Source organism: Puntigrus tetrazona, chromosome 8 (assembly GCF_018831695.1).
Source record: "Puntigrus tetrazona isolate hp1 chromosome 8, ASM1883169v1, whole genome shotgun sequence".
NCBI classification, from domain to species: Eukaryota; Metazoa; Chordata; class Actinopteri; order Cypriniformes; family Cyprinidae; genus Puntigrus; species Puntigrus tetrazona.
Genome location: NC_056706.1, coordinates 8,392,258 through 8,416,714, shown reverse-complemented (window position 1 = coordinate 8,416,714; position 24,457 = coordinate 8,392,258). Strand labels below are relative to the sequence as shown.

The 24,457-nt window shown below is 36.8% G+C and overlaps 1 protein-coding gene across 4 annotated transcripts; it reads left to right on the top strand.

The window, feature by feature from the left end:
• The first annotated feature begins 161 nt into the window (after positions 1–161).
• On the top strand, positions 162–24,370 carry eps15 (epidermal growth factor receptor pathway substrate 15). Of its 4 annotated transcripts, XR_006251596.1 has the most exons (26): positions 162–279; positions 2,746–2,787; positions 3,843–3,932; positions 4,171–4,218; positions 4,309–4,404; positions 4,587–4,649; positions 4,797–4,922; positions 5,152–5,211; positions 5,879–6,079; positions 6,199–6,344; positions 6,464–6,617; positions 7,217–7,302; positions 10,896–10,968; positions 14,417–14,578; positions 14,962–15,159; positions 15,756–16,139; positions 16,247–16,327; positions 16,481–16,583; positions 16,691–16,735; positions 16,824–17,143; positions 17,432–17,504; positions 19,120–19,190; positions 19,314–19,443; positions 19,549–19,733; positions 21,947–22,299; positions 23,685–24,370. XR_006251596.1 is itself a non-coding variant. In XM_043246729.1 (25 exons), exons 1-25 carry the CDS (start codon positions 253–255, stop codon positions 22,085–22,087), a joined length of 3,099 nt encoding a protein of 1,032 aa, XP_043102664.1. In that variant the 5' UTR covers positions 162–252; the 3' UTR covers positions 22,088–24,370. The 4 variants fall into 4 exon arrangements, 3 of the variants coding, with proteins under 3 accessions (XP_043102664.1, XP_043102665.1, XP_043102663.1); XM_043246729.1 differs by having other exon boundaries at positions 15,762–16,139; positions 21,947–24,370; XM_043246730.1 differs by having other exon boundaries at positions 19,549–19,658; positions 21,947–24,370.
• Positions 24,371–24,457: the final 87 nt, after the last annotated feature.

Genomic DNA, 24,457 nt, shown 5'->3' with positions numbered 1-24,457 from the left:
AGCCAATCAGCCAGCATGGTGCAAAAATGCCCTGATTTGATAACACCCATTACATCGCCTGCAGAGACCTACACTTGGGGGTTTTGCAGTGCCATCGCACGTTACGCACCGCCTACAGATCCACTGAAAAATCCAGCTCCGGGTTTTATTCACCCTCAATCCACAGAGGAATCCAGTACCAGGTTTTATAGCATCCCTATATTGCCCATTGCCTATCGCAACGCAGGATGAACTAGTGGGAACAGAAACACTATGGCTGCCAGTCTCTCCCTGACTCAGGTAACCTCCCTTTCTACACAAATATAGCGCTCTCCAATCTACTTTCCAGCTCGTTTCATACGTCTATCAGATGCGTTGAACTTTAGTGTGGCGGTTTAGGGTGGAAAATGATCACACCCTGCTATCCGATCGCAGCTGTTTAAAGTTGTTTTCAGCCATTTGCTTGGGCAGAGAAAAAGTTTCAGTGTGATCTTTTAGGGACTTGCGTAAGGGCGTAGCTTAGTGTGTCAGTGTTAAACTAAGCTGTTGAAAGTTTAATGTTTTCAGCTTTTGCATGTCATGAGTTCATCCAAAGTTACTGTAATTTTTGATATCAGCTTGTATTTTTACGCCTCGGCTATGAAGGTGTGAAAGTGCTTGTTTAATGTGTCTTTGCCTAGATGAAAATTGATGATGGAACAACGATGAAGGCTTCAGCTTATGACACAGTAGCTCAATTTATAATATTAAAAACGTATTTTACTTCTAACATTGGTGTGTTTTAGATCAGTAAAGCATGCTCGGTGTTTCTAGAGGCATTGAAAAGCAGCAGGAAGTTTTGCTTCACTGCTAGCTTTTTCTCCCTTCATATATTAATAAATAGGAACTAGTTGTTTGTGCAAATATGGCATGTACTATCATATTGCAGTCATATCGTGTATTTTTCACTTTTGTGGACTTCGTTATTCTATCCATATCAACTTTTTGTCTCTTATCCAGAGTCTATAAACTAATTAGCCAGCTAGCTAAAGCGTTTGACACTCGCTAACTGGCTAAACAGATTATTAACCTTCAAAAAAAAAAGGCTATGGTCGGCTAAAAATAATAGTCTCAACATTTTAAAGAGTCAGAAATCTCAAACCAGATATATGTGAACTTATTTCCGGTGTGGTGTAATGAAATATTAATGAAATAGCTTCAGTGACACTGCTCTACTGTAAGAAAGGTCTCTGGCAGCTTATGTTTTACATTCACTTATAGCTGCTAATAGTCTAGACTGATCCATTCATTGATTAGATTGATGGTCCGAAATGTTCCTCATTTCATGTTTGCTTTTTTGTTGCTTTAAGAATAGTACTTCTCTAATGGCAAGGATGGTTGTAGTGTTGACCACATTGCAGCCGATGGTGTCCTCACTTTTAGAAGCAAGACACACATGCATGAAATATGCATTGCAGCATTACCTCATCAAGAAGACTTTAGACGGAGCAAGAGACATGTCTGATATGTCTTTGGTCTCTTCTGCTTTCTATGATTACAAGATCATAGGGCTTTTTATGCTTATGGAATGCTTCGTCATGATTATATTAAAAATGTTTTTTTAGAATGTTAGTTTTAAATTCATATTTTGTATTTTTGGAAAATACAACAAATCCATGAATCATTTGATGTTTTTTAAAAAAATATATATATTTTATTATTTTTGTAAATGCATCTTTTTGTAATATTTTTGCTCAGCTTCTGTGTTGACTTTGCAGTGTAAAAGACAGCATGACAGAAAGACAGATTAGACCGATTATGCCAAGATAATTTTGTAGATGTAGTTGTTGGTATTTTTTTGTTGTGTTTAATCATGGTTTACTAAGCCTTTGCTTTTAGGAGCGTGGTAATTGCAAGTAGAACATGCCAGAATAAGTTTCAGGAAATGAGTTGGAATCAGAACTGAATGAAAGTGGTTGAAGTTTTTTTTGTTTTTTTTTTTTAAAAGGAGCACAACAAAAACTCCTACTCCTTTCTCAGCGGGGCAAGGAAATGTTTGGTGGCACTTCGCTGAATATTGTGTGCCAGGATCACATTAGCATGCACCAGTAACCACCTGATGGGAGACAGACAGAGCTGTTGAACTACAATCAAAAAACAGTTGGGATCTGGCAATCTAACATGTCCAGAAAAGCAATTTGATGCTTATGCATCACGGTGATGCAGATGTCTGATATATAAGATCATATGAGCTCCGAATAGCTTTTGATTGGCAGAGGCGTTGAAGTTTCCTAAAAAGACAATTTAACAGTCGTGATTTGGGCTTTGAAATGCATCTGATTTCACTTGATCCATCCATATGTTATAAATTCGCCTTTTGGCCGTGACTTAACCCGATGTTTGGCTTGCAGTCAGCTTCGCAAATGTGCGTTACTCTGCCCGAATTTTGGAAATAACAATTCAACAAAAGCTCAGTGTTTTTATTGTGCAGAAAATGGCAGGCGACTTAAGAAAGCCTCCGTTTATGTGTAAATGCGTGCATAATCAGCATCTTTGAATGCGGAAAGGTGTGTGAGAGCTTGAAGTCATTCTGAGATTATGAATGTTCGCCTGGTTGCCAGATGGCTTTAACATTTCCTTTTCAGAGGTCTGAATGTATCAGGGTTGCCAAGAAAGTCAACGGTTTAGAAGAATGTGATGGTTAATTGGCTTATTTATGTCCTGGTTTTATCAGTTTGACCTGAGACGATGTCTTCGAAATAATTTTAATCAAGTTTTGTGTTGCAGCTTTCGAGTGGGAATCCTGTCTATGAGAAATACTATCGACAGGTAAGCATTTAATCCGCTTTTTTTGCGTTATGTTTCGTTTTGGCATTATAGAGCACTTGGCAAGAGAAGAGAAATATAAACCTCACCGCACTGTCAGTTTGAGCTAAAAGCACTCTGAGGCTTCTGCCTCCCGTAAGTGTCTTTCTCTCAGTAAGAGGATGCCGTTATGAATTAGTGATGAACCCGAACAGAACATGGTGAGTGAAGCAGCTTGTTTGAACTAGCATGTGGTTTAAACATCTTGCTGCTGGTTTCTCATTTGAGTGAATCTCTTCAAAGTAGTATTTGTGCATTGCATTAGTCCTGATTTATTTTTCAGATTGTTTTTGGATGTTCTTCTATATACTTGGCAATATGCCTTAAGGACCCCTAAAGTGTCTTAAATACTTAATACTTTAATTATTCTTGTTAGATGTGATTTGCATACTTGATCGATAAGTCAGATTACTAATAAACATGAATTATGACTTTATTTGGCAAATACCCTGTTACTAAAAAACAACATTGTGTGTCATTTTATTGTTATGAAACAAAAACCTGTTGTCACATTTGACAGTAATAAAAAAAAATAATAATTTATAAAGCGAGAACTGGTTAAATTGATCAAAAGTGACTGAAAGATGTGTATAATTTTACAAAAGATTTTGTTTTAAAATAGTAAATGCTGTACTTCTGAAGTTTCTAGTCATCGAAGAGTAACAAAAAAAAAAAAGGTACAACATTTATTGGTAGTACTGTTTTTAGCATTGATGATAATAATAAGAAATTATAATATTATCATAATAAATGATAATAACAAATTAACGTATTAAAATTATATATGTAGGATCGATTGACACTAAAGACTTGAGACTTGAGAAAGAAAATTCAGTTTTGCATCACATGCATAAATTAAATGTTAAAATATATTTCAATTTAAACATTTTTTACAGTTTTTTTTTTCTGATCAAATAAATGCAGTCTTGTGCTAAAAGGCTTTTAGAAATGTAAAAAAAAAAACGTACAGACCCCAAACATGTAGTAATATTTATGCTGTATGCTTTATTCCTTCACAGGTAGATCCGTCCGGCAGTGGGGGTGTAGGAGCAGCTGATGCAGCCTTATTTTTAAAGACGTCTGGCCTTACAGACCTGATCCTTGGCAAGGTAACATCAGTTAGCGTGCCTTCAGTATAGCAGTGTGGGAAATGCAGATCAGTGAATTGATTGACGCTTGCTGGAAATGTCAAGATGACTTAAATGGAAAAGGACAGATGGTGTAATTTATTTAGCTTCTTCATATTGCTCTATTGATTGACTACAGTTTGTTGTGTTACTGTGTAACACATAGTGCTTAGTGAAAACATTTTTGTCTATACCTCTAATTTTACTCTTTGTTCCACAGATATGGGACTTGGCAGATTCAGAACGCAAAGGATCGCTAAACAAGCAGGTATCTTGAAAAGTATTAATATTAAAGTCAATAAAAATAGTTACATTACATTCTCAACTGTATTCGTCTGTTTGTTTTTTCGCTTCTCAGCAATTTTTTGTCGCCCTCCGCTTGGTGGCGTGTGCTCAGAATGGACTTGAGGTGTCTCTTAAGAGCTTAAATACAGCTGTCCTTCCCCCAAAGTTTGTAAGTCAGACCTTAACTTCCTCTTCCTCTTAACCAGATCGGGAAAATGACATCACGCTTCCCTCACAATATAACAACCAATGACTTAAAAGCTGCTGAGTTGGTGATTTTATTTGCTTACGCGGTGGAAACCGCTTCATGTCTCTTGTGAGTTAATGACTGTTTTTCTGTTTCCTGTGCAGCATGACACTAGCAGTCCTCTTCAGTTTGGCCCCGTGCCCACGGACAGCCCATGGGTCGTCAAGGTCAGATATCGCCAACAGATTTTTGGAATCAAGTTGCTAAATAAATGTTGTCATTAAAATCATTCATAAATTAGGTTGACCTTCAGTTCAATGCACCAGTTGCTCGATTGCTCATTTACGAATGTTTGTGTTTTGCACGGCGTATAGGCAGAGGAGAAGCTAAAATTCGATGCCATCTTCGACAGCCTCTCTCCTGTGGGCGGCATGCTCACGGGGGATAAGGTCAAACCAGTGCTCCTCAATTCTAAACTCCCCGTGGACGTTCTTGGCAGGGTAAGACGAGGCAGGTTTATAATGATGCAGGGTGTGGAGACACATTTGTTTAGCTGGTCTTTTTTATAAAGATGCGTTTTTGGCCTAACCACCAGGCTGCGCTCTTGAGCCGTATTTTGAAAATACAGATTTTTTTAAAGGCAAAAACAACAACTAAATTTGATCTAATTCGTCCATCCCACTTAAAACTGCATTAAAATCTAACTACAAGTAATTAATTCTGCTGTAGGTTTGGGAGCTCAGTGACATTGACAGAGATGGCATGCTGGACAAAGATGAGTTTGCTGTGGTGAGTTCAGTGACGCCAAACTGAATTTCTTGTTAAATGCTATTATAATATTATTAATGAGTTTTTATATTTAACTTTGTAAATGCAATATAAGTTAAGAATTATATTTTTTCAATTTGTTTTCTATTTATTTCAATTATTTTTGTTTTAGTAATTGTAGTACTTTTACTGAGATATTCTATAGTTTGCTTTGCTGCCACGGCAACAGTTTGAATTTTTTTATGCTTTTTATTCAGTGATAACATTTATTTTATTTCTGCTTTTTTTTCATTTCATATTTCAAATAAAAATAATATTTCGAATTAAAGCAATCTTTAATAGTTTTAGTTGACAATAACGACTCTGGTATAAAGCCAATCTAAATGTTGTGGCTGTACCCATGTTTCTGTTCGGTTCTGCCATTCTAAAGGAAAACATGTCTTGTTTTATCAGTTATGTCAAAATGGTATATTCGTATTTGTATATTCATCTTGCTTTCACTTTTTTTTTTATTTTTTTTTTGCTTTCATGAAAATGCCATAAATTCAGACATTGGATGCAATAAATCTTGTGTCCTGTTTATGGAAAAACTTTTAAACTATTCTGATTCTGTACTAGCAAACTAGTAGTGTAACCTAAGAAGCTAGTTTATCCAGCGTTTGTAATTAATAAGTTCTGTGTGTTTTAGGCCATGCATTTGGTATACAGAGCCCTGGAATCCGAGCCAGTTCCTATGTCTCTGCCTGCTTCTCTGATTCCACCATCAAAACGGAAAAAAATAGCCACGCCTCCCGTGATGCCCCTCCTACCATCACCAGCGCAGCAAAAAGAGAGAGGCTCCTCCCACTCTGGATCTAAAACACTGCCAGCAAAACCTACACCACCACAGGTGACATTCTGACTGGATTGGTGTGGCTTTATACCGCCGTCTTATTGTTCATGTAGATGTTAGGAATGATATATCATGAGCTTCATTCACGAACCATTTGTGTGTTTGTATGCGTGCAGTGGGTGGTGTCTCCAGCAGATAAAGCCAAATATGATGACTTATTCGCCAAGACAGACAACGACATGGATGGCTTGGTGTCCGGTGCTGAGGTCCGAGATATATTTTTAAAGACTGGTTTGCCATCTGCCACTTTGGCCCGCATTTGGTGAGATGCCATTGCTTGGATTTCGATTTCTGTTAGGCCTAATCTCGTTAACGTTAAAACTGTATGGGTTTGTATTGGAATGTTACTTAAGCTTACTTGTTTTGTGTCTGTTTCTGTAGGGAGCTTTGTGATATAGGAGACATTGGGAAGCTGAGCCGAGATCAGTTTGCATTAGCTCTATATCTAATCAACCAGAAGCTGTCAAAGGGAGTAGACCCACCCCAGACACTCTCTCCAGAAATGATCCCTCCTTCTGATAGACTGGCACGACAGGTATACTGATAGTTGAACTATAGCTTAAGATCTTTGTTATTGTTGAATGAAAGATTGTAGGATTTTGTTGTACCTGTCATATTTGTTTTTACCAATCCTTGAGTCCTTAGAGATTGTATTTTTTTTTTTTTCTAACTTGCTGCTGTCTTTTGTAAGTCTTTTATATGCTACAGTGCAAAGGTTTGGGGTCAAAAGGATTGTTTTTTTTTCTTACAAGTTACTCTCAATAATGAAGGCAACCTTTATTTATTTATTGTAATCAGTTTATTAATAAAGTATTTTTAATGTGATGCCTATGAGCAGCCATTATTCAGTCTTTGGTATCACATGGTCTTTCAGTAATCAAATCTTGGTTTTCGAGGATTTTTAGATGACTTGAAAGCTTAAAAGAACAGCATTTGTAATGTTATACATTTCATTATTATGACTTTTAATGCATCTTACTTGCTGAATGAAACCGTACAAGGCCTTAAAAAATGTCTGACCTCAAACCTTTTAGTGTTATAGTGTTAGATTGAGGATATGTTTTAAATATCAATTATGTGTGACTGATTTCCTCCTTTCTTTAATGATTTTTCATTTCTCTTATGTTCTTACAGAACAATGCTGCCACAGTACAAGCTGCCGATTTCTCTGCGATTAAAGAGCTGGACTCGCTCACTAATGAAATCATGGACCTACAGAAGTGAGTTACCAATTTTACGTTTCTCTCTCCACTTATCCACAAGATGGCTAATGTAAAAATCTGTCTTGTAGACCCATTGATATTCACACATAGAGTACTTAATTATGGATGATCGCTGCATCGTTCTATCTGTCTACAAGTCTTTATTATTCATAATATATTCAGCGTACAGTACTCTCCGTTTCTCTTTTTTTAATTAAACCATCTGGCCATCTGTTTAAATTTTTGTGCATTTGTATTTTCCACACAATGCTCTCACACAGGTGCACAGAAGATTGTGAAACTACAGAAACAGAAGTATGGGTCTGACCGTAATCTCAGTGTGTCAGTGCACCCAAATCTGTCTATCATGATAGATGCACTTGAACTGATGAATGCTTTCTTTAATGAGTATCTCATTACTTAATGTTTTTCGGTCTGTCATCATAATGTGCAAGGTCATCTCAAGCTGAATTAAATTGTCTTCACCCACAGGCAGTATTTAAAAAAATATTTATTTCAGAGCCATAGTTCATCCAAAAAAATAAAATTGTGTCACAGTTGGCATTCTCATGTAGTTCCAAACATATATATATATATATATATACACACACATACACTACATGCTTTTTAATACAATATTTGGTGCCATCAAACTTTAAAATGACAAAAAAGCACTGTAAAATGGATCAATCCAATTTAATTTTATATAGTATTTAGAATTTGGCTGTTATCTCTGTATTTTGAGTTTGAGTATAAGTGTTTGTTATTTTTATTCGTTTTTTATTTTAAACTTTATTTTATGTTTATTCCAGTTTTAGCCATTTCAGTTTCAGTTAGTTGCCAACAAAGCATTTCAAATTATATTTATTTACATTTTTTTATTACAGCTTTATTTGAAGTAATTCAAACGCTTTTATAAAAAAAAAAAAAAAGTTAACTGCTATCATGCAATGTTCCAGGTCATTTGGAGCCATATATGGAACTGATTGTGTCTGTAACTGGCAGTAATTTAAATGATTATTTCCAGATCCATCTCTAAACTGATTCATTTGATACATGTGTAATCATTCACAAATCATACAGAAAATTTTGTCTATTCCTTAGGCAGTCTTTATTGTTTGGCTCCAGAAAGCTTGTAAAATAGAACAGGATTAATATAGATTACTTTTTTTGTTTGTTCGTTCGAAGTCATGTTTTGTAGTTCTCAGAATTAATTTGAATTGGTTTGGAAGGTCATGAAGGTGAACAAATCATTATTGGTTGAACTAATTATTCAAAATTAAATATTTGTAGCTTTGTTGAGAATAATAATACTGAATGCAACATGTGTGTGGGTGGTATGTACAATCCCTTAAATCACTTCCTGTAAGCAATTATTCTCCAGAGAAGTTAACACTCCTTGTGATGGGAGTCACTACCCCACAGAAGAGAGGTGGAGCTCTCATTTACACAAACACAGAAAGAGGAAGATGCCCCCACCTCTGGTTTTCCCTCCATCTCTGGTTTACAGAGTTTGAGCAAAAGCAGATAGTCACCTGTCAGCACCCAGCACATTCACTCTCACAGCAGCTCTAGCACTTCTCACTTCCTCCTGAAAAGAGCGCAAGATAAATAGTGAGAAGTAATGAGTCTGCCTGAAAAAGATGAGCAGAAAGGATAGAAAACAGAAAGATAGTGAACGATGGGCTGTTGTTTGTCGCTAAAATGATGCGTGCGGTTAGGGACTGTCTTAAATCTCCACGACAACGGGCAACCTCGGGTGACAGGTAAGAAAAAGCCACGCCCTCTTTGTAAAAGAGAAAGGAAATTAATTATAGGCTGTATGGATGATTTGCGCTTTGTTGTTTTGGCTGATTTGGACTGCTCAAGAGCCAGTTGGATTTAGGACCTTAGGGAAACTCTCGCTTGCCCTGTATTATTTATACATCCAATTTTAGTCTTTCTGTTTTCTTGTTTTCTCCTCCTCTCTCTCGCTCTCTCCTGGGAGTCTCTGACTCACAGTGTGTGTGTTTGACTCTTGGTCAGATCCTTGTGAGTTTCTCTGTTGCTGGGAAGACCGTAGCATTAACTCACTGTGTCAGAATCTGAGAGGAAATGTTGAGTCAGAGCTTAATACAGTTCAGCTTAATTTAGGAAAGGTGCTCTGAATCTCTCTTCTTTTTTCATATTCATTTTTTTTTTTCATATTCCTTTTCTAATCTTTGTTTTACTCTAGGTTGCTAGCCTCTTAACCTAAGAGAGATTTCACATAAAGAAACATTTCAGTATCATTAAAACACATTTGTTTCCACTATATACTAGAAAATGAGTTTCACACTGTAACTTGTGACTAAAATAAATATGCTTCCACACTGAAGGACTTTAAGATGATGCTTGGTAATGAAATGGATTTAACATGCAAATGTGTGTGACGAAGTGTTTTGTTTCCCACATCATGCGTAGATGGTGTGGCGTAGTAGTTAGAATTGGGCTAGCAGCCTAAAGGTGAATGATTTGACTGTTAAAAAATGATTACCATCAAAACTCACCATTGTACTCTGCTTGTAATTTTTGGTATAAAAGTCTTATAATTAATGGTGCCAGCATGTATCACTAGTACTTTTAGATTGTAGCTTAGGTTTTATTGAAAAAAGATCTGCTATTACTTTGCTAAATTCTAGAACTTTTGGGCCATTTTAAGTATTAAGCAACCACATAGCAACACAGAGGTTTTTGTTTACATACTATGTGTGTGTTTACTGTGCACATACATTACATCTGGAAAATATGTGCAATTATGCATTTATATTCTAATCACACATTCATTATGTAAAGAAAAATGTATTTTGGATGCGATTTTAATCATGATTATTTGTTTGTGTGTGTGTGTGTGTGTGTGTACACCAACCCTGCACATAAACCTACCCCTTACAGGAAACTACAGCCATTTTTAGATTTTCAAAAAAAACCACTGTATAATTCATAAGCGTTTTGAAAAGTGAGGTCATGAGGTAATGTCTTCATAAGTAATTCCTACGTCATACCCATGCCGTTATACAAATGTGTCCTCATATGTCACAAAAAAGCGCACACAGTGTTTCTTGAGCACCCAGTTAATTTATTAAAATAATTTCGGAATTATCATGTGACACTGAAGACTGGAAATTCCTCTTTGCCTACACAGAATTAAATTGCAATAAAACATTAAATCTTATCAAGATTAGCTAGACATCACACAGTTAATGGTCTATCACTACCATACAGTAAATATATGCAGCTATATTTGTTTGCTAACCTGTATGACCTGAAGGTGAAGATGCAGACAGTGTGATGAGAGAAAACACCTCTAATGTATTCCAGCTCCACATCCCCCATCGCTCTCTTTCTCTCCCTCGTTCTCCATGCCTCCCTCCTCCCGTTCTTCCTGACGTTCAGAAAACCATCTGCTCATGTGCAGCTCTGACACACTCCATCACGGACAGCCTCCCTCTTCTCTCCCACATACAAGCTCCAGCAGCAGATGCAGAGATGGTGCTGGAGGGAGATGCTGTCCATCCTGTTCCAGGCGGCTGGCTGTCTGTACCCGCCGTCGCCACCGTGATTAAGTACTCATGTCTGTGCTGGTCTTTCAGGGAGAAGAGCGTGGTGGAACAGGACATAAAAGAGAGGGAGGAAACTATACGACAGAGGAACAGTGAAGTCCAGGTATGAATGATTTTAAAATTGAATGGAAAAAAATATTCTGTTTATTATTTGGTTAGTGATCCTGACAGAGATATTCAGATGTGCAAGCATAAACGGATAGCTTAACCATTCACATTGTGCTGAAAGAATTTTAATTACATTTACAAAATATAGAAAAATAGCTGAATTAAAATAAATTATAATTTTTTTGTAAAAGTTAATATTTCAACATTTCTATTTTGAATTTTTTTAATAATTCATATATTTTTTTTAAGCAGCTAATATTTTTTATTTTGCCATTTTGTATTTCTAGTTATGTAAAGGCAGCTAATATTTGTTATTACATTTTTATTTTGAATATTTTATGTTAGTTGTTTAAAGACAGTATATTGACTGTTTCATTCATCATAATGTCTAGAGTTTACTGACCACTTATTGGATCAATAATGGAGAACAGAAGCCAGCTGTTTTCCAAAGGCTTTCTTCCTGTCTGTCTATTTTATCTTTCCTGTCATCCGTCTTTCAACACTGCTCATCGTGAATCGGTTCCCCCCTCGCCGCCTGTCAGCGGAGTTGAAATAATTTCTATACTGTATCTGCACTGGCTTCCTGAAATTTGGTGTTTTTCATTTCCATCACGATCTGAGCTCCCTCCTTCCCTCTCACTCGCTCTCTCCCACTGTGTGATAATTTAATTTCCTGTGTGTGTGTATAGCAAAAAACTAGCAGTTTCGTAGACTGGAAGATTCTCTAGACTGCTGAATTAGTACAGATTCAGAGGTGTTCTTGTTAGTCTTTTAATATGTGGTCATTTATTTAAAAACATGAAGCATGCCAACACTGGTCTTTAAATGTATTATTGACAGATGGATGCCTAATGAGCCAGAAAAACAATAGTGTGTGTGTGTGTGTGTTCATGTAATGATACAGGAAGAGAAGCCTGAGGTGTGTGTCTGTGTATGTGCATATGGATATTAGATGGCATACTGATAGCACAGCTGGTCCCACTCTCTAGGGTTCTCCTTTCCTGTCATCAAACAAGGCCACTTATCATGCTGATTTTTTTTTTTTTTTTTTTGAAAATGTGCCCATGACACTTATGATCTCTTACCTGTATGAATAGCATAATTAAGGGGTCTTTCTCTTAATAAGTTGATGTACATTAAACCAAAAAACGCCCATATGGCTTATAAGTTGTCCTCTCAAGAACATAAGTACTGCTTAACAATCTCACCTGTGCAAAAAGGCAACGTTAAGAGAACTGAAAATCAATTTTGTAAGCTATCGGAGGCGAGGGCCTCTTACCAATTATGAATGTAATCAATATTTGTTTAGGCTCTTAATAGATTAGCCTTGAAACACTCAGTGCTGGTACGCAGCTCCAGGCGCTGAATAATTAAATAAGAATGTGTGCTGAGTTTTAGTTCGAGCCTCTGCTGTGTTTAAACCCTGGGATGATGAATAGATTCTATTTCGGGGGCTGTTGGCTCTCAGCGCTGCTTCTGATTGGACGAGGACACGTTTGTGCAGTAGACGTGTGAAGGTTTCCATCTTCACCGTGAGCGGTTATTCGGTTCTGCTGCTGTAGACCTGTTATTTTTAGGACCCACTCAGTCACAGTCGGCCAGCGTTCTCACAGCACTGCAAGGTGAATAGGAAATGACATGGTTGTCTTTCATCATCATTGTAGCTCCTTTTTTTTATTCCTTTTGGATTTAATTCCCTTCTTATATTTGAAAAATGTAATGTTTTTTTTCTCGTAGTCGTCACCTTTGCATTTGTTATGTTAGATATTCTGTATTTTCACTGAACATTATTTTCGTTTGTTTGACTAAGTGTAGCCTTTTTGTATGTAAAATAATAATAATAATAATAATAAAAATAAGGACTGAAAGAAAAAACTGAAAGACTTACACTGCCAATCAAATGTCAGTATGAAAATGTTTTTTTTTTTATTAATTTTGTTCACGTATAATTTGTCTCAAAATTACTTTATTTTGTAATGCATACATTATGCATTCACAAGGATGCATGAATTTGTATTCATAATAAGAAATTGAATAAATCGGCAAATTAGAAATGCTTTTTAAAGTAGCACTGATGACTGGAGTAATAGCTGCTGTAAATTCAGCTTTGCCATCAAATGAATAAATTACATTTTAAAATACAATAAAATAGGAAACAGTTATTTTACATTTGTAATATTTCACAGTAGTGCTATTTTTACTGTATACATTTTTAATTAAAAATAAAATGCAGCTTTGGAGAATGATTGCAGAAGACTTTCTGACTTTTGAGCAACTTTAGGAACAATCTTTAATGTGTGTGTGTTACACTTTTTGTTGTCCTTGTTACAGTGTAATTTATATAATTAGGTACTGAGTAAAATGTATAACATTTATATAGTTAGGGTTAGGATTAGGGTGTTATTTAGGTTAGTTGCATGTATGCATGCAAGATTTACCATTATTACAAGAATACGTATATGTAACTTGTAAAAAATAAAAAAATGTCCTACTATGGTATAAACAATTTTAAATAAAGTGCCCCTAAATAGCAGTAAATCAGAATGAATTTGTTGGTTGCCTAACATGTTCAGACGTTCTCTTCCTGTTTAAGTGGGCAGCTCTTGGCCAGAATAATCTGCAGTGTGGACCAGACTTTATGGCCCTTTTCCAGATACCACCCACGGTCCTCCTATGTGTCTACACTTTCCTTCATGGGCTGTTGGGTAATATTCAGCTCTGAAGTCTGCATTGTTATAGGTTCGGCATAAGGCTGCATGGTGGCCATGAAGGCATATCACACAATGTCCAACCGGTCTTGTTAATTTCATAGACACACGAAGCCCAAGGCCATGAAACCACAAGTCCACTTTAAGTGTGCCATTCTGGACTGGGCCATAACTGATGTTCAATAGTCTGGCTATGTTAGGTGGAAATTTAAGTTTTCATTTTTTTGTGATTTCAGTTTCCTGCTTCTTTCCTTTCAGATTTTTGCAAGGATCATAATTCAAATTAGTTTTTTGTATAATGTTCTTTTCACTTCTGTGAGGTAACAGCTGTTGAGAAGTGAAAGCTCCTGTGCTGTGTGAAAGCCACGGTGTCATTCCTTTGTTTGAAGATGGACTGATTCTATCAGTGAAGCCATTGTGTTACTGTTGAGCACGTAGACTGCAATTATCTAATTTAATTTCTGTTTGCTTTGGCTTTGCTGACTGGTTTACACACTATCTCTGTGTCTTCTTGACCCCTAGTGTTTTTATCTTCACTTTAAGAGCTTTCTGCACTGCTGTCGGTGGTGATGAAGTCCTGTTTATTATTAGACAAAGAAAGATGTGTTGAAAGGCCTCTCAACACAAACTCTCTCTCTCTCTGTCTCTCTCTCTCTCTGTCTGTCTCTCTCTCTCTCTCTCTCTCTCTCTCTCTCTCTCTCTCTCTCTCTCTCTCTCTCTCTCTCTCTCTCTCAGGACCTGCAGGAGGAGGTTCAGAAGGGCTCGGAGGAGCTGAGCCGCCTGCAGGCGGAGCGACAGGAGGTGCAGGAGAAGCTGGAGAGGCTGGACGAGCAGAAACGCTCTCTAGAGGAGCAGCTCAGACTCATACAGCAACAATGCAGCCAGGAAAACCAACTGGTATGAGAGAGAAATGAAGACGGGGTATATTGTGAAAAATATATACCCAGAAAGAATGCTCTGATTTTAAAAATCCACTTAAACTATATCACGACTGGGTTTCTTTGCATGCTATTTTGATAGTCTTGGATGTGCTGGTCTTAATCTCACTTGCTGTTTTGCATGACGTTTTCATATTCATATTAGTGTGTGACCAGAAAAAGAAAAAAGTGGAACAGAAAGAGAGACACATCCAGCGAATTCACACATTATTTCACATAGTGCATTTGAATGGATACAAATGCGTTCTCACTGATGTTCCTTTAAAAGTATACTGACCTCAGATGTTTTATACTGCTTTTTTTTTTATATAAACCTGTCTCTTTGTATGCATGTGTGTTCAGATCCAGTCACTGCAGGTGGAGCACTCAGAGCAGGAGCAGAGAATCGGTGACTACGAGGAGGAGTTGACCAGAGCCAGAGAAGAACTGCTCCAACTGCAGGAGGAAACGCGTCAGCTGGAAGAGAAGGTTCAGTCCGCCCGTGTTCAACTCTGCCCCCTTGAGGATGCTGTTAAAGAATCCCACACACAGATTGCTCAGGTCAGTGAGATTCTTATCTATTTCTGTATCTGTCTGCATCAACTGTTTTTGAAGTCTCTTTTTTTTATTGATGAATACACATTATAACCTTAATTTTCCCATGTTTTACAGTGATTTTACCTGAGATAAAGAATTTTTTGTTCCCTTTTTTGGCAACAATTCAATAAACAATACATTTTTGATAAATAACTAAGTGGATTCTATTATTATTATTATTATTATTATTAGAGTAACCCAAAGAGGATAAAGTGATATGAAAGTAAGATGAAGAATTATAATTATTTTCTATTCAGTCAAGGTTAATAATATTTGATGATCATAATATTAAATATTATATGGATTTTTGGCATATTAAAATCATTTTAACTGTGGATTCAAATATCGCTTACCCAGAAAGATTTTAGAATGGGAAATATGCTTTTTTTTCTTAATACAACAAAATAACATCTACTTTTCAGCTTTCTCTCTCAGATTATTTTCAGTTTTTTTTCTTGTTTTCAACTTTTGTAAAGTTGTGGCTTTGATATTAGTTCCATTCATGATTACAAACTACTTGATATTTCCGTCTTGAAATACTATACTGGGTTTTGTTGTAGGAACAGAAGCGATTGGCTGAGCTTAAAACAGAGGAGAGAGAAGTGACTGCACGGCTTACTTGGAAGGTCCTGGAGGAGCCAGTGATTGTCAACGGAACAGCGCCCTCGTCTGAGCAGCCCGAGCAACTGCAGTGGCCTCAACCCACTGCACAACTGCTCGAGCAACCCAAAGAGGACAAAGTTCAGGATGAAGAGGAGCACTCGTCTGTTGATGAGCCGCAAGAGCTCAGAGTCACAGAGGAGCAGCCCGGGTCAGAAGCAGAGGAGTCATCCACCAGCCCAGAGGAGCAAGAGCCTAAAGCTGACTTTTATAGCTCTGACCTTTACAACAGTGGGTTATCCACTGCCAGTCCCACTACTGTCGCCTGGCCTCAGGGGAACACGGTCAGAAACCACTTCCTCTAATTGTACAATCATTTATAATTTCACTCTTGCAAAACATTACAAATAGGTTCTCATGTGTCTGCCTTTTTATTCCACTCTATTTTCAGGAAAGCACAACACAAGCTAACCCAGAGGTAGAGGAAGAGAAGGAAAAAGCAGAGGACCTGCCCACCACCAGCACTCCAAAGGTTGCTTGACATTTCAAAATGTTTACTTTTGGAATGGTGTCATATTTTCAGTACTGATTCAGTACTGTGTTGTTTTAGACTGTGAATATATTTGTAGGTTTAATTTCATCTTAATCATTCACAAACTTCATTAGCATAAACTTTTATGTTTAGGCGGAAACTGTGGAGCCAGAGAAGAAGGAAACTGCCCAGCCAGTTACTAACCCACCCAGCGGTCCTGGCCTTGACTTCTTCCATTCTGACCCTTTCACTGACAGTAAGATCTGCACACAAAGTAAAATTAATCATTCAGCCTTAGATTGTCTGTGTAGTTAATACAAGAACTTGCTTTGGGTAACCTTTTTATTTTATTTTATTTTACAGGCGATCCATTCACTGAAGATCCCTTCTCAAAAGTTGACATTTCAGGTAAGTATTAGCTTACTGTCTTGCAGTATGTTTTCAAAAAATATTTGTTCACAGCTTGCTTAATTTTGGCTCTTAAATTGCTGTTTAGATCCTTTTGGTGGGGACCCTTTTAAAGGCACAGACCCGTTTGCAGCAGACAACTTCTTCAAGCAGTCTTCGGGTGGTTTCTCCTCAGGAGATCCTTTTGGTTCCTCCGACCCATTCAATGCCACCACAGGCCAAAAAGAGCCTGATCCATTCACATCCAGGACCAGTAATGCTGTCACTCCAGGTCCATTTGCTTCCAGTAGTGGTAGCATCCAAGACACTGATCCGTTCGGATCCAAAATGGATGCCCTGGGAGACTCAGATCCCTTTAGCTCGACTGGCTCAGGACATGACCCATTTGGAGGATCAGATATTCCTATTGTGAGTGCTGTAGAGCTAAACTCTCTTTGAAATCTCATTCAGATGCATTCTCTTACATTATAGCTTCTGTCATGCTTGATTTCTGATAGTGTTGATAAGATTATATTTGTACAAAAGTGACATCCAAATAAATTCTGAATGCACTTTGATTAGATTTTTGGTGGTACACATTTTAAACTGAGCTTTTGAATTGTCCCACATTATTAAGATTGCAGTTATACAGTGTTGTATTAGGATGACTTAAAATAAATGGATGATATTTGGTTGAATTCCTCCTTTTTCTTTCAGAGAGATGGACCAGCAGCAGCCAACGATCCTTTTGCCCCAGGAGGAACTACAGTAGCCGCTAACTCAGACCCAGGTAGAACAAGCATTACCAGGCTGGGTTAACAGGATTTATTTCGTGGATATATTTAATGTTCATTTTGATGAACCAATATTGATTGTTAAATAGTTAAAATAAGGCCAAAAATTAAAATAAGTAATCTTATTTACTTAAAATCTTCAGAATAAAATGAAGAAATATCTCAGATTTTATCAAATGTGTCTTCACTTGTGTTCAAAAGATGAACGAAGGTTATACGACATGAGGGTCAGTAATTAATGACAGAATTTTTATTTTTGGATGAACTAACCCTTTAAAGGCACAATATGGAAGATTTTGCCGCTAGACGCCACATGTTCAAAACAATAACAAAGGCCAAGTTTGATGATGGGTGGAACGATGAGAGATGTTTTTTTCACAATAAAAAAAAGACATTGTTTTCACTATTAATTAGATAATGTATGGAATTAACGATTCATGTTCACCGTTAAGGTAATGAAATAACAGTACCTGTACCTTCTACAGTTATTGAAACTGAGAAAGCGAGCAAATAATAATAATACATTGTCAAAGAACATTGACTGATTTCAGTCTAGCGTGAGATTAAGCACTTTTAAAAAATTCCCCTTGTAATCATAAAGCTGTCTATACACTGATGAATGAATCGCTTGCTTACGTTATTTATACATATGCTCTTGTTCACCAGCCAAATTCAGTCGGCCTGTCAGCGCGTGCGCACACTCATCTGAACCCCTCTGATTATTCCATTCATAAAAAGATTCGTGTGAGAATGGTCATTATGCGCAACACTGTAAAGCAAGGAAAAATAGTCACTTCCGAATTTGTCCACGTGTGTTGTCGTAGTGTTCATTGGCGGAAACCGAGGTTAGTGCGGAAATTGAGTAATTGATAGGCGACAATGATTATTTAATTACTGAATTTCTTAGAATTTACAGATCATAAAGAACTTTTGAGTTAACGTAAGTACACTGCATGAAATATATAATACTGCGCAAGTGTTTTTTGGATATTTTATTACAAAAATCTTACATATTGTGCCTTTTAAATCTGAAGTCTGTTGTTTTCGATTGATACATGAACAAAACTTTTTCTTTATTTGTAGCTTGTATGACAAGCAATAATCACAAAGTTTTGAACTTTGTTATAATTGACATGAAATAAAGCTCATACTGAATTCATACTCAGTTTTATCACGAAATTCAAACAATTAATGTTTTTTTGATATAACTTAATGTGGCATAAAAGAACACCTGCAACTTTTTCCTGTTTACTGAAAGAGCATGAAAAAAGTCAACATCAGTAGGTGTAGTTTAATAAACTCAATCTGTGTTTCAAAACATCTATGAAAAGAAAGTTCTATAGCTCATTATTAGTCAGCTAGAAAATAATAGCCCTACAGAGAAGCATTTCATTAAATATATGGAGATTTGAATGTTGATTTATTTCATCTAAAAAGAAATAGCCCTACATTACTGAGCCATTTTGTATTGAATTCCTTAAAATAAATGTGTTAGCTGATTACTCAATTCATTCTCAGTTTGTATGTATTGTATGTTTTGCTCCAATTTCTACCTGCCTACTTTAAATATCTCTTTAATGTATTCTGTTTGCGTACATTCTTTTGTTTCAGATCCCTTTGCTGCAGTATTTGGCAATGAGACTTTTGGAGGAGGTTTTGCAGACTTCAGCAGCTTAGCAAAAGTAAGGATCTTTAACGCAAACAGAAGCCCAGTATTCCAACTCTATTTCTAGTCAATTTACTCACATGATTTAAATCAAGCTGAATATGGGTTACAGCTGTTGAACTTCTCCTTTGCATTGCAGTCTAATGGCAGCGATCCATTTGACTCGAGTACAAACAAGAACTTATTTAAGGAGGACACTCAGTCAGATGTTCCTCCAGCATTACCGCCCAAAACCGGAACACCCACCAGACCTCCACCTCCACCCCCAGGTAAGCTGGTGTTTTGTCAGAATGACTCAGAATGCCGTTTTAGCTGTCCTTTTATGCTATTTTGTTGTACCTGGCGACATTTTGTGTCTGTGTATCTCCTTGAAGGTAAACGGTCCAACATCCACCGATCAGAGTCCTCAGAGTCATTTCAAAGACGTGGTCTATTCAAGGCTCAGGGTTCTGGAGAGTTCTCCTCCCTTCCCGCTAAAGACTCGGTACCAGACCCCTTCGCCCCTTCCTCACCCCACCAAGCCCCACGCGACCCCAACCGATTCGCCAGCTTTGACAAAGTGAGCTCCTCCCCCTCTCCCCCTCCTGATCCCCAGTAGTGACATTTCACCTCCTCCAAGCAGCAGCCTTGACCTCTTGACCCCACACAGCCTTTTTACTTGATGCATTTCTTTCCAGGATAACTTGTCATCCAATATTCTGACAACTCTGCGTTATAATCTGTTTGTAAAAAGCCACAAAACATTGTCATTTTTTATGTAATGTTTATTTGTACATATAAATGAGCTTCTAATGACATTATTTATCTAATCTAAATCCAAGGCTTTTGCTTCTACTAAAAAGTGTTAAAAATGTCTTTGTTAAGCTAAGTTAGAAAAAAAAGAATGTATTTAAATTTACATATTTATGACATTACAACATGCCTAACATCACGCCTAAGTTCTGACTGGCTGTGGAAGGAGAGATGGGGCTGCTTGCTATTGGCTGTTTTCAATTTACCCCTGTGTTCTTTTGTCATGTTCTCCACCATTGGTTGAGACTTGATTCCATCTTGCACGTTCATTGCCCGCCATACCTTGGTTGACTGATTTGCATTGCCTTACCTTTACACTGCACGAACTAATCACTGTGTTCACCTGTTGTCTTATTGGGCTGCTCCTTCCCATTCCCTGGTAGAGCACTTCCTGGTCCCATAATGTTTTTTTTTGTTTTGTTTTGTTTTTTACAGTCTATAAAGTCTGTTGTGTTTTTATACACAAAATCTGCTTAATATATTAATAAGCCAGGGATGCTGACAGCACTTGCTGGCTTCTTTCTGTATTATCATTTTAAATTAAAATTAAAATTAAAGAGCTTGTCTTCTCTAATTTTTCTCCACTGTGAGCTTTTCTTTATCAATCGATGCATCAAATAAGTTAATCTTTATTATGACAATTTTCTGATATTATAAAATGACTTTTTGCTAATGAAGAGAGAGGTATCTTGAGATTATTTTTGTTGTCATGTTAAGTTGTCTTGTTCTGGTGTTCTCCGTGTTAAAATGCTTACCAGCTAACTGTTGAGATTTCATCTCTTCATCCATGGTTGTCCATACCTTCACATTTGTGTGAAATACTTGCATGTTCAGCATGATGGGCTATATGAGCAATCCAGGCCTTGACACATGAGTACATCATAAATTTACATTCACGAAAAAGTTTTATGAATAATTTTATTTTTTTGTAACATTTCAAACCCATGAAGAGTTGTTTCAAACAAGATGTGGCTTACTATATTTGTTTTTTTGTTTTTTTTTTTAGTGATTTGATATGAAGTCTTATGTGTCAGCAGCCTTGTGAGCCAATGTTAGCTGAAAGGCTTTATGGATTGCATCATGGAACACATCTTGTGTCTCTCATATGTCTGTGTCAGTAGCTATACCACATTATCACAGTTTTTTTTTATTTTATTTTGTATTTAAAAAAAAGTTTTTCTCCCTTATTGCTTCCACATTTGGAAAAACCGCTTTGTCGATGTTGACTTATTGAATAAACAATACTTAAAGAATAGTTTACCCAACAATACAAAATGAATGATTAAGTAAAATAAAGTGTAATATTAAATATAATTTAAAGGAATAGCTCACTCAGAAAAAAAGGAAAAAAGACGAATAAATAATAATATTGAAATGATTTATTATGTAAACCATAATAAATTAGTTAACTATTTTTGAGCTATTCCTTTATTGAAATATTTCTCATTTAATCAGTTAAAACAAATTTTTAACAGATTATTGTATGTGTTGTGGGATAAAAATGATAAAATATTCACCATCAGGCCATCCAGTATGTAGATGAGGTTGTTCCTTCATCGGAACAGATTTGGAGAAATTTAACATTACATCACTTGTTCATCATTGGATCCTCTGCGGTGAATGGGTGCCATCAGACCGAAAGCCCAAACAGCTAATAAAACCTTCACAATAATCAGACTTTTAACATCTTGTGAAACGAAAGTAGCTTGTTTCTTTGATTTAATGCAAATTTTTTCCAAATCTGCACTGATTAAGAATCAAACTCATCAACAACTTGGATTGCTAGAGGGTAAGTACATTTTAAGCCAATTTTCCACAAGTCTTTGGACGAAAGTTAGGATATATAATTTACACTGACTAACAGTTGCATGACCCCTCTTTATTTAGATGGTTAGATTATTACTTCACGCAGGTGCAATAACAGGGTATCTGATGGGGTTATGGTGTGTGTCTGTGTGTGTGTGTGTGTGTGTGGAGCAGTACCCCACAGAGGAGGACATGATAGAGTGGGCGAAGCGGGAGAGTGAGAGAGAAGAGAGGGAGCGAGTGGCTCGTCTGACCCAGCAAGAGCAGGAGGACCTGGAGCTGGCGATAGCCCTAAGTAAATCCGAGCTGTCTTGACCCAAGCTTGGTACAGCACCACCACCACCACCCGAGCCACATTAACAAGGAGGAGGAGGAGCAGAGGAAAAGCTGGAACCACCACAATTAGAAGAATCCTTCCACCTCCATGTCCACTTGATAATCATCTAGGATTCCAGCTTCTTCTGAATGTCCGCTGAGTTCTCCCCGGTGTCCGGTTGGCTGGAGGCCGAGTTAAGATGGAGTTAAAGGTAACAGACTAGTTGCAGCCTGTGGCTTGAAACCTCTAGTGCGACTCCCTTCGTTTTTAAATGATCTCAAATCAAGAGAGCTCCACTGATCTAAAATTTTAAGATGTCCAGTTCAATATCACCGAACAAGTGTTTCTGAACAAATCTATTCCCATCTATTTGAAGTTTATTTCAGAGTGATTATTATAAGGTTATCGGTCGGGTGAATGAATGTAGATCTGTGATATGGAGGCTTAAACAAATCCACAAGAAGTTCTCCAAGGTTCGTTCTCTTCCTTTCGTGGGCAATATTAGCACATTTGTTCAAAGTTTACAAGCGGCCGAACTAGGCAGCTTCATTCGCTTAAAGTTTCAGCAATAGTTCTCGAACACAAGAGGCTTTTATTGTGGGCATATCTGTCCACTCTCAGGAACGTATCCCACAAGCCATGAAACCGCAACCTGTTCAGTGAATTTCAGCTAGAATCGAAGCTGATGTGCTGGTAACATTATTAGCTTACATAAACCACTACTACAACTGAATTTCTACCCTACTAAAAGAGAACATTGATGAAAGAACAACCGTGCAACTCCGTTTTAACTTTATAATCTCAACAATACAGCATTTATACTTTGACTCATTCTGTCCTTTTGAAGAATCAAAATCTTGACAAACTACTAAGAGTCATTATTTGACATAAGAAATTTATAAATAGCTGGTATAAATAATGAAAATGTACATATTTGTGAATTGTTTTGCCAGTAATCTTGTACTACAGTGTATTCATATCCTAAAACATACTCTATTTTATCAAAAAATGTGTAGAATATAGAAAGTTTGCTTAATAAAAATGTCCCTTCTGTCTTATTCCTAATGACAAGTGCCGAAAAGATAGAATAAGATGAATTAAACAAATTGTGGCATTGTGGCACAAAAACTGATTTTTATGAGTACACACACACACACACACACACACACACACACACACACACACACACTTGTGTGTGTGTGTGTACTCATGCTCGTAAAATCAGTTTTCTGATAACAAGTGCCTACCTGTTTAGTTATGCCTTGGAGAGAGAAAATCAGCTTCAATCAAACATGATAATTTGTTAATCCTTTAATAGCATTACTTTTCTCAGAAGCACTGTTGATACTCAAATTTCAGTGTCAATTATATAAGAACCATTTGCTTCTCTTTTATATCTCGCACAACATCGTCACTGCCACATTTCAAAAGATTATTAAAACACTCTCTGGTGATCAATAGTGCACAGTTGGTTGCAATTTCACGTGCACAGTTTGGTATAAGCTTAACGGAAGGTAAATTTAAACCTAATATCAATGCAGTTATCATTTATTATATCTGCAGCATGTCAAAAACATTTCAATTGTCTGTGTGTAGTTTCACCAGTAGGTGGACTCGCTGAGATACAACACGCTTTGTGTGAAAAACATGAACTCGCTGTCAAGGTTCAGTCCCATGGGCAGAGTTGGATTCTGGATTGACTACAATAGACGTGCTTTGTGAAGATTTTCATTCACACAGAATGTATATTATGAAAGCATCTGACTGCAAAATGGAGTAGTGTACTCCTTTTTGAATGCTTTGTCAGACTCACACAGAAATATGTGGCGAATGTGAAAATATTCAAAGAAGGGAACAGCAAAATATGTCTAATCTGGCTTTTATTTGGCTAATCATAACATTATGAAGATTTGGAACATTACAATTAACCAGGCAGAAACACAGCATTAAAAAAAACACCTACTTTCCTCATTTAAAAAAAAAAAAATGCTTGGCCTTCTGTTAATGGCTGCTGCTTGTTTATTATCGGCCCTGCATATTGTTAAAACGTTCTTATGCTCTGTCTATTGTTGATCATGTACGTATGTATGTATGTATGTATGTATAAGCTTTGTGTGCCTCTAAAAGAAAACCACTTATATGTTGGCCACTGACTGCCTTTTAAGAACAGGCTAATTGTATTTTATTTTTTTAACGTCCCATTATTGGAGGCAATTGTTTAAATATGTTAAGTAACATGTAATTAAAACAAACAAAATAAATATTAAACTATTAAAAATGTATACATGGTTGTGCTTGATTTCTGCTATCAGTATATACATTTTAAAATATTTCCTCTCCAAACAGGAAGTCTTGGTGCAATTAAGTTT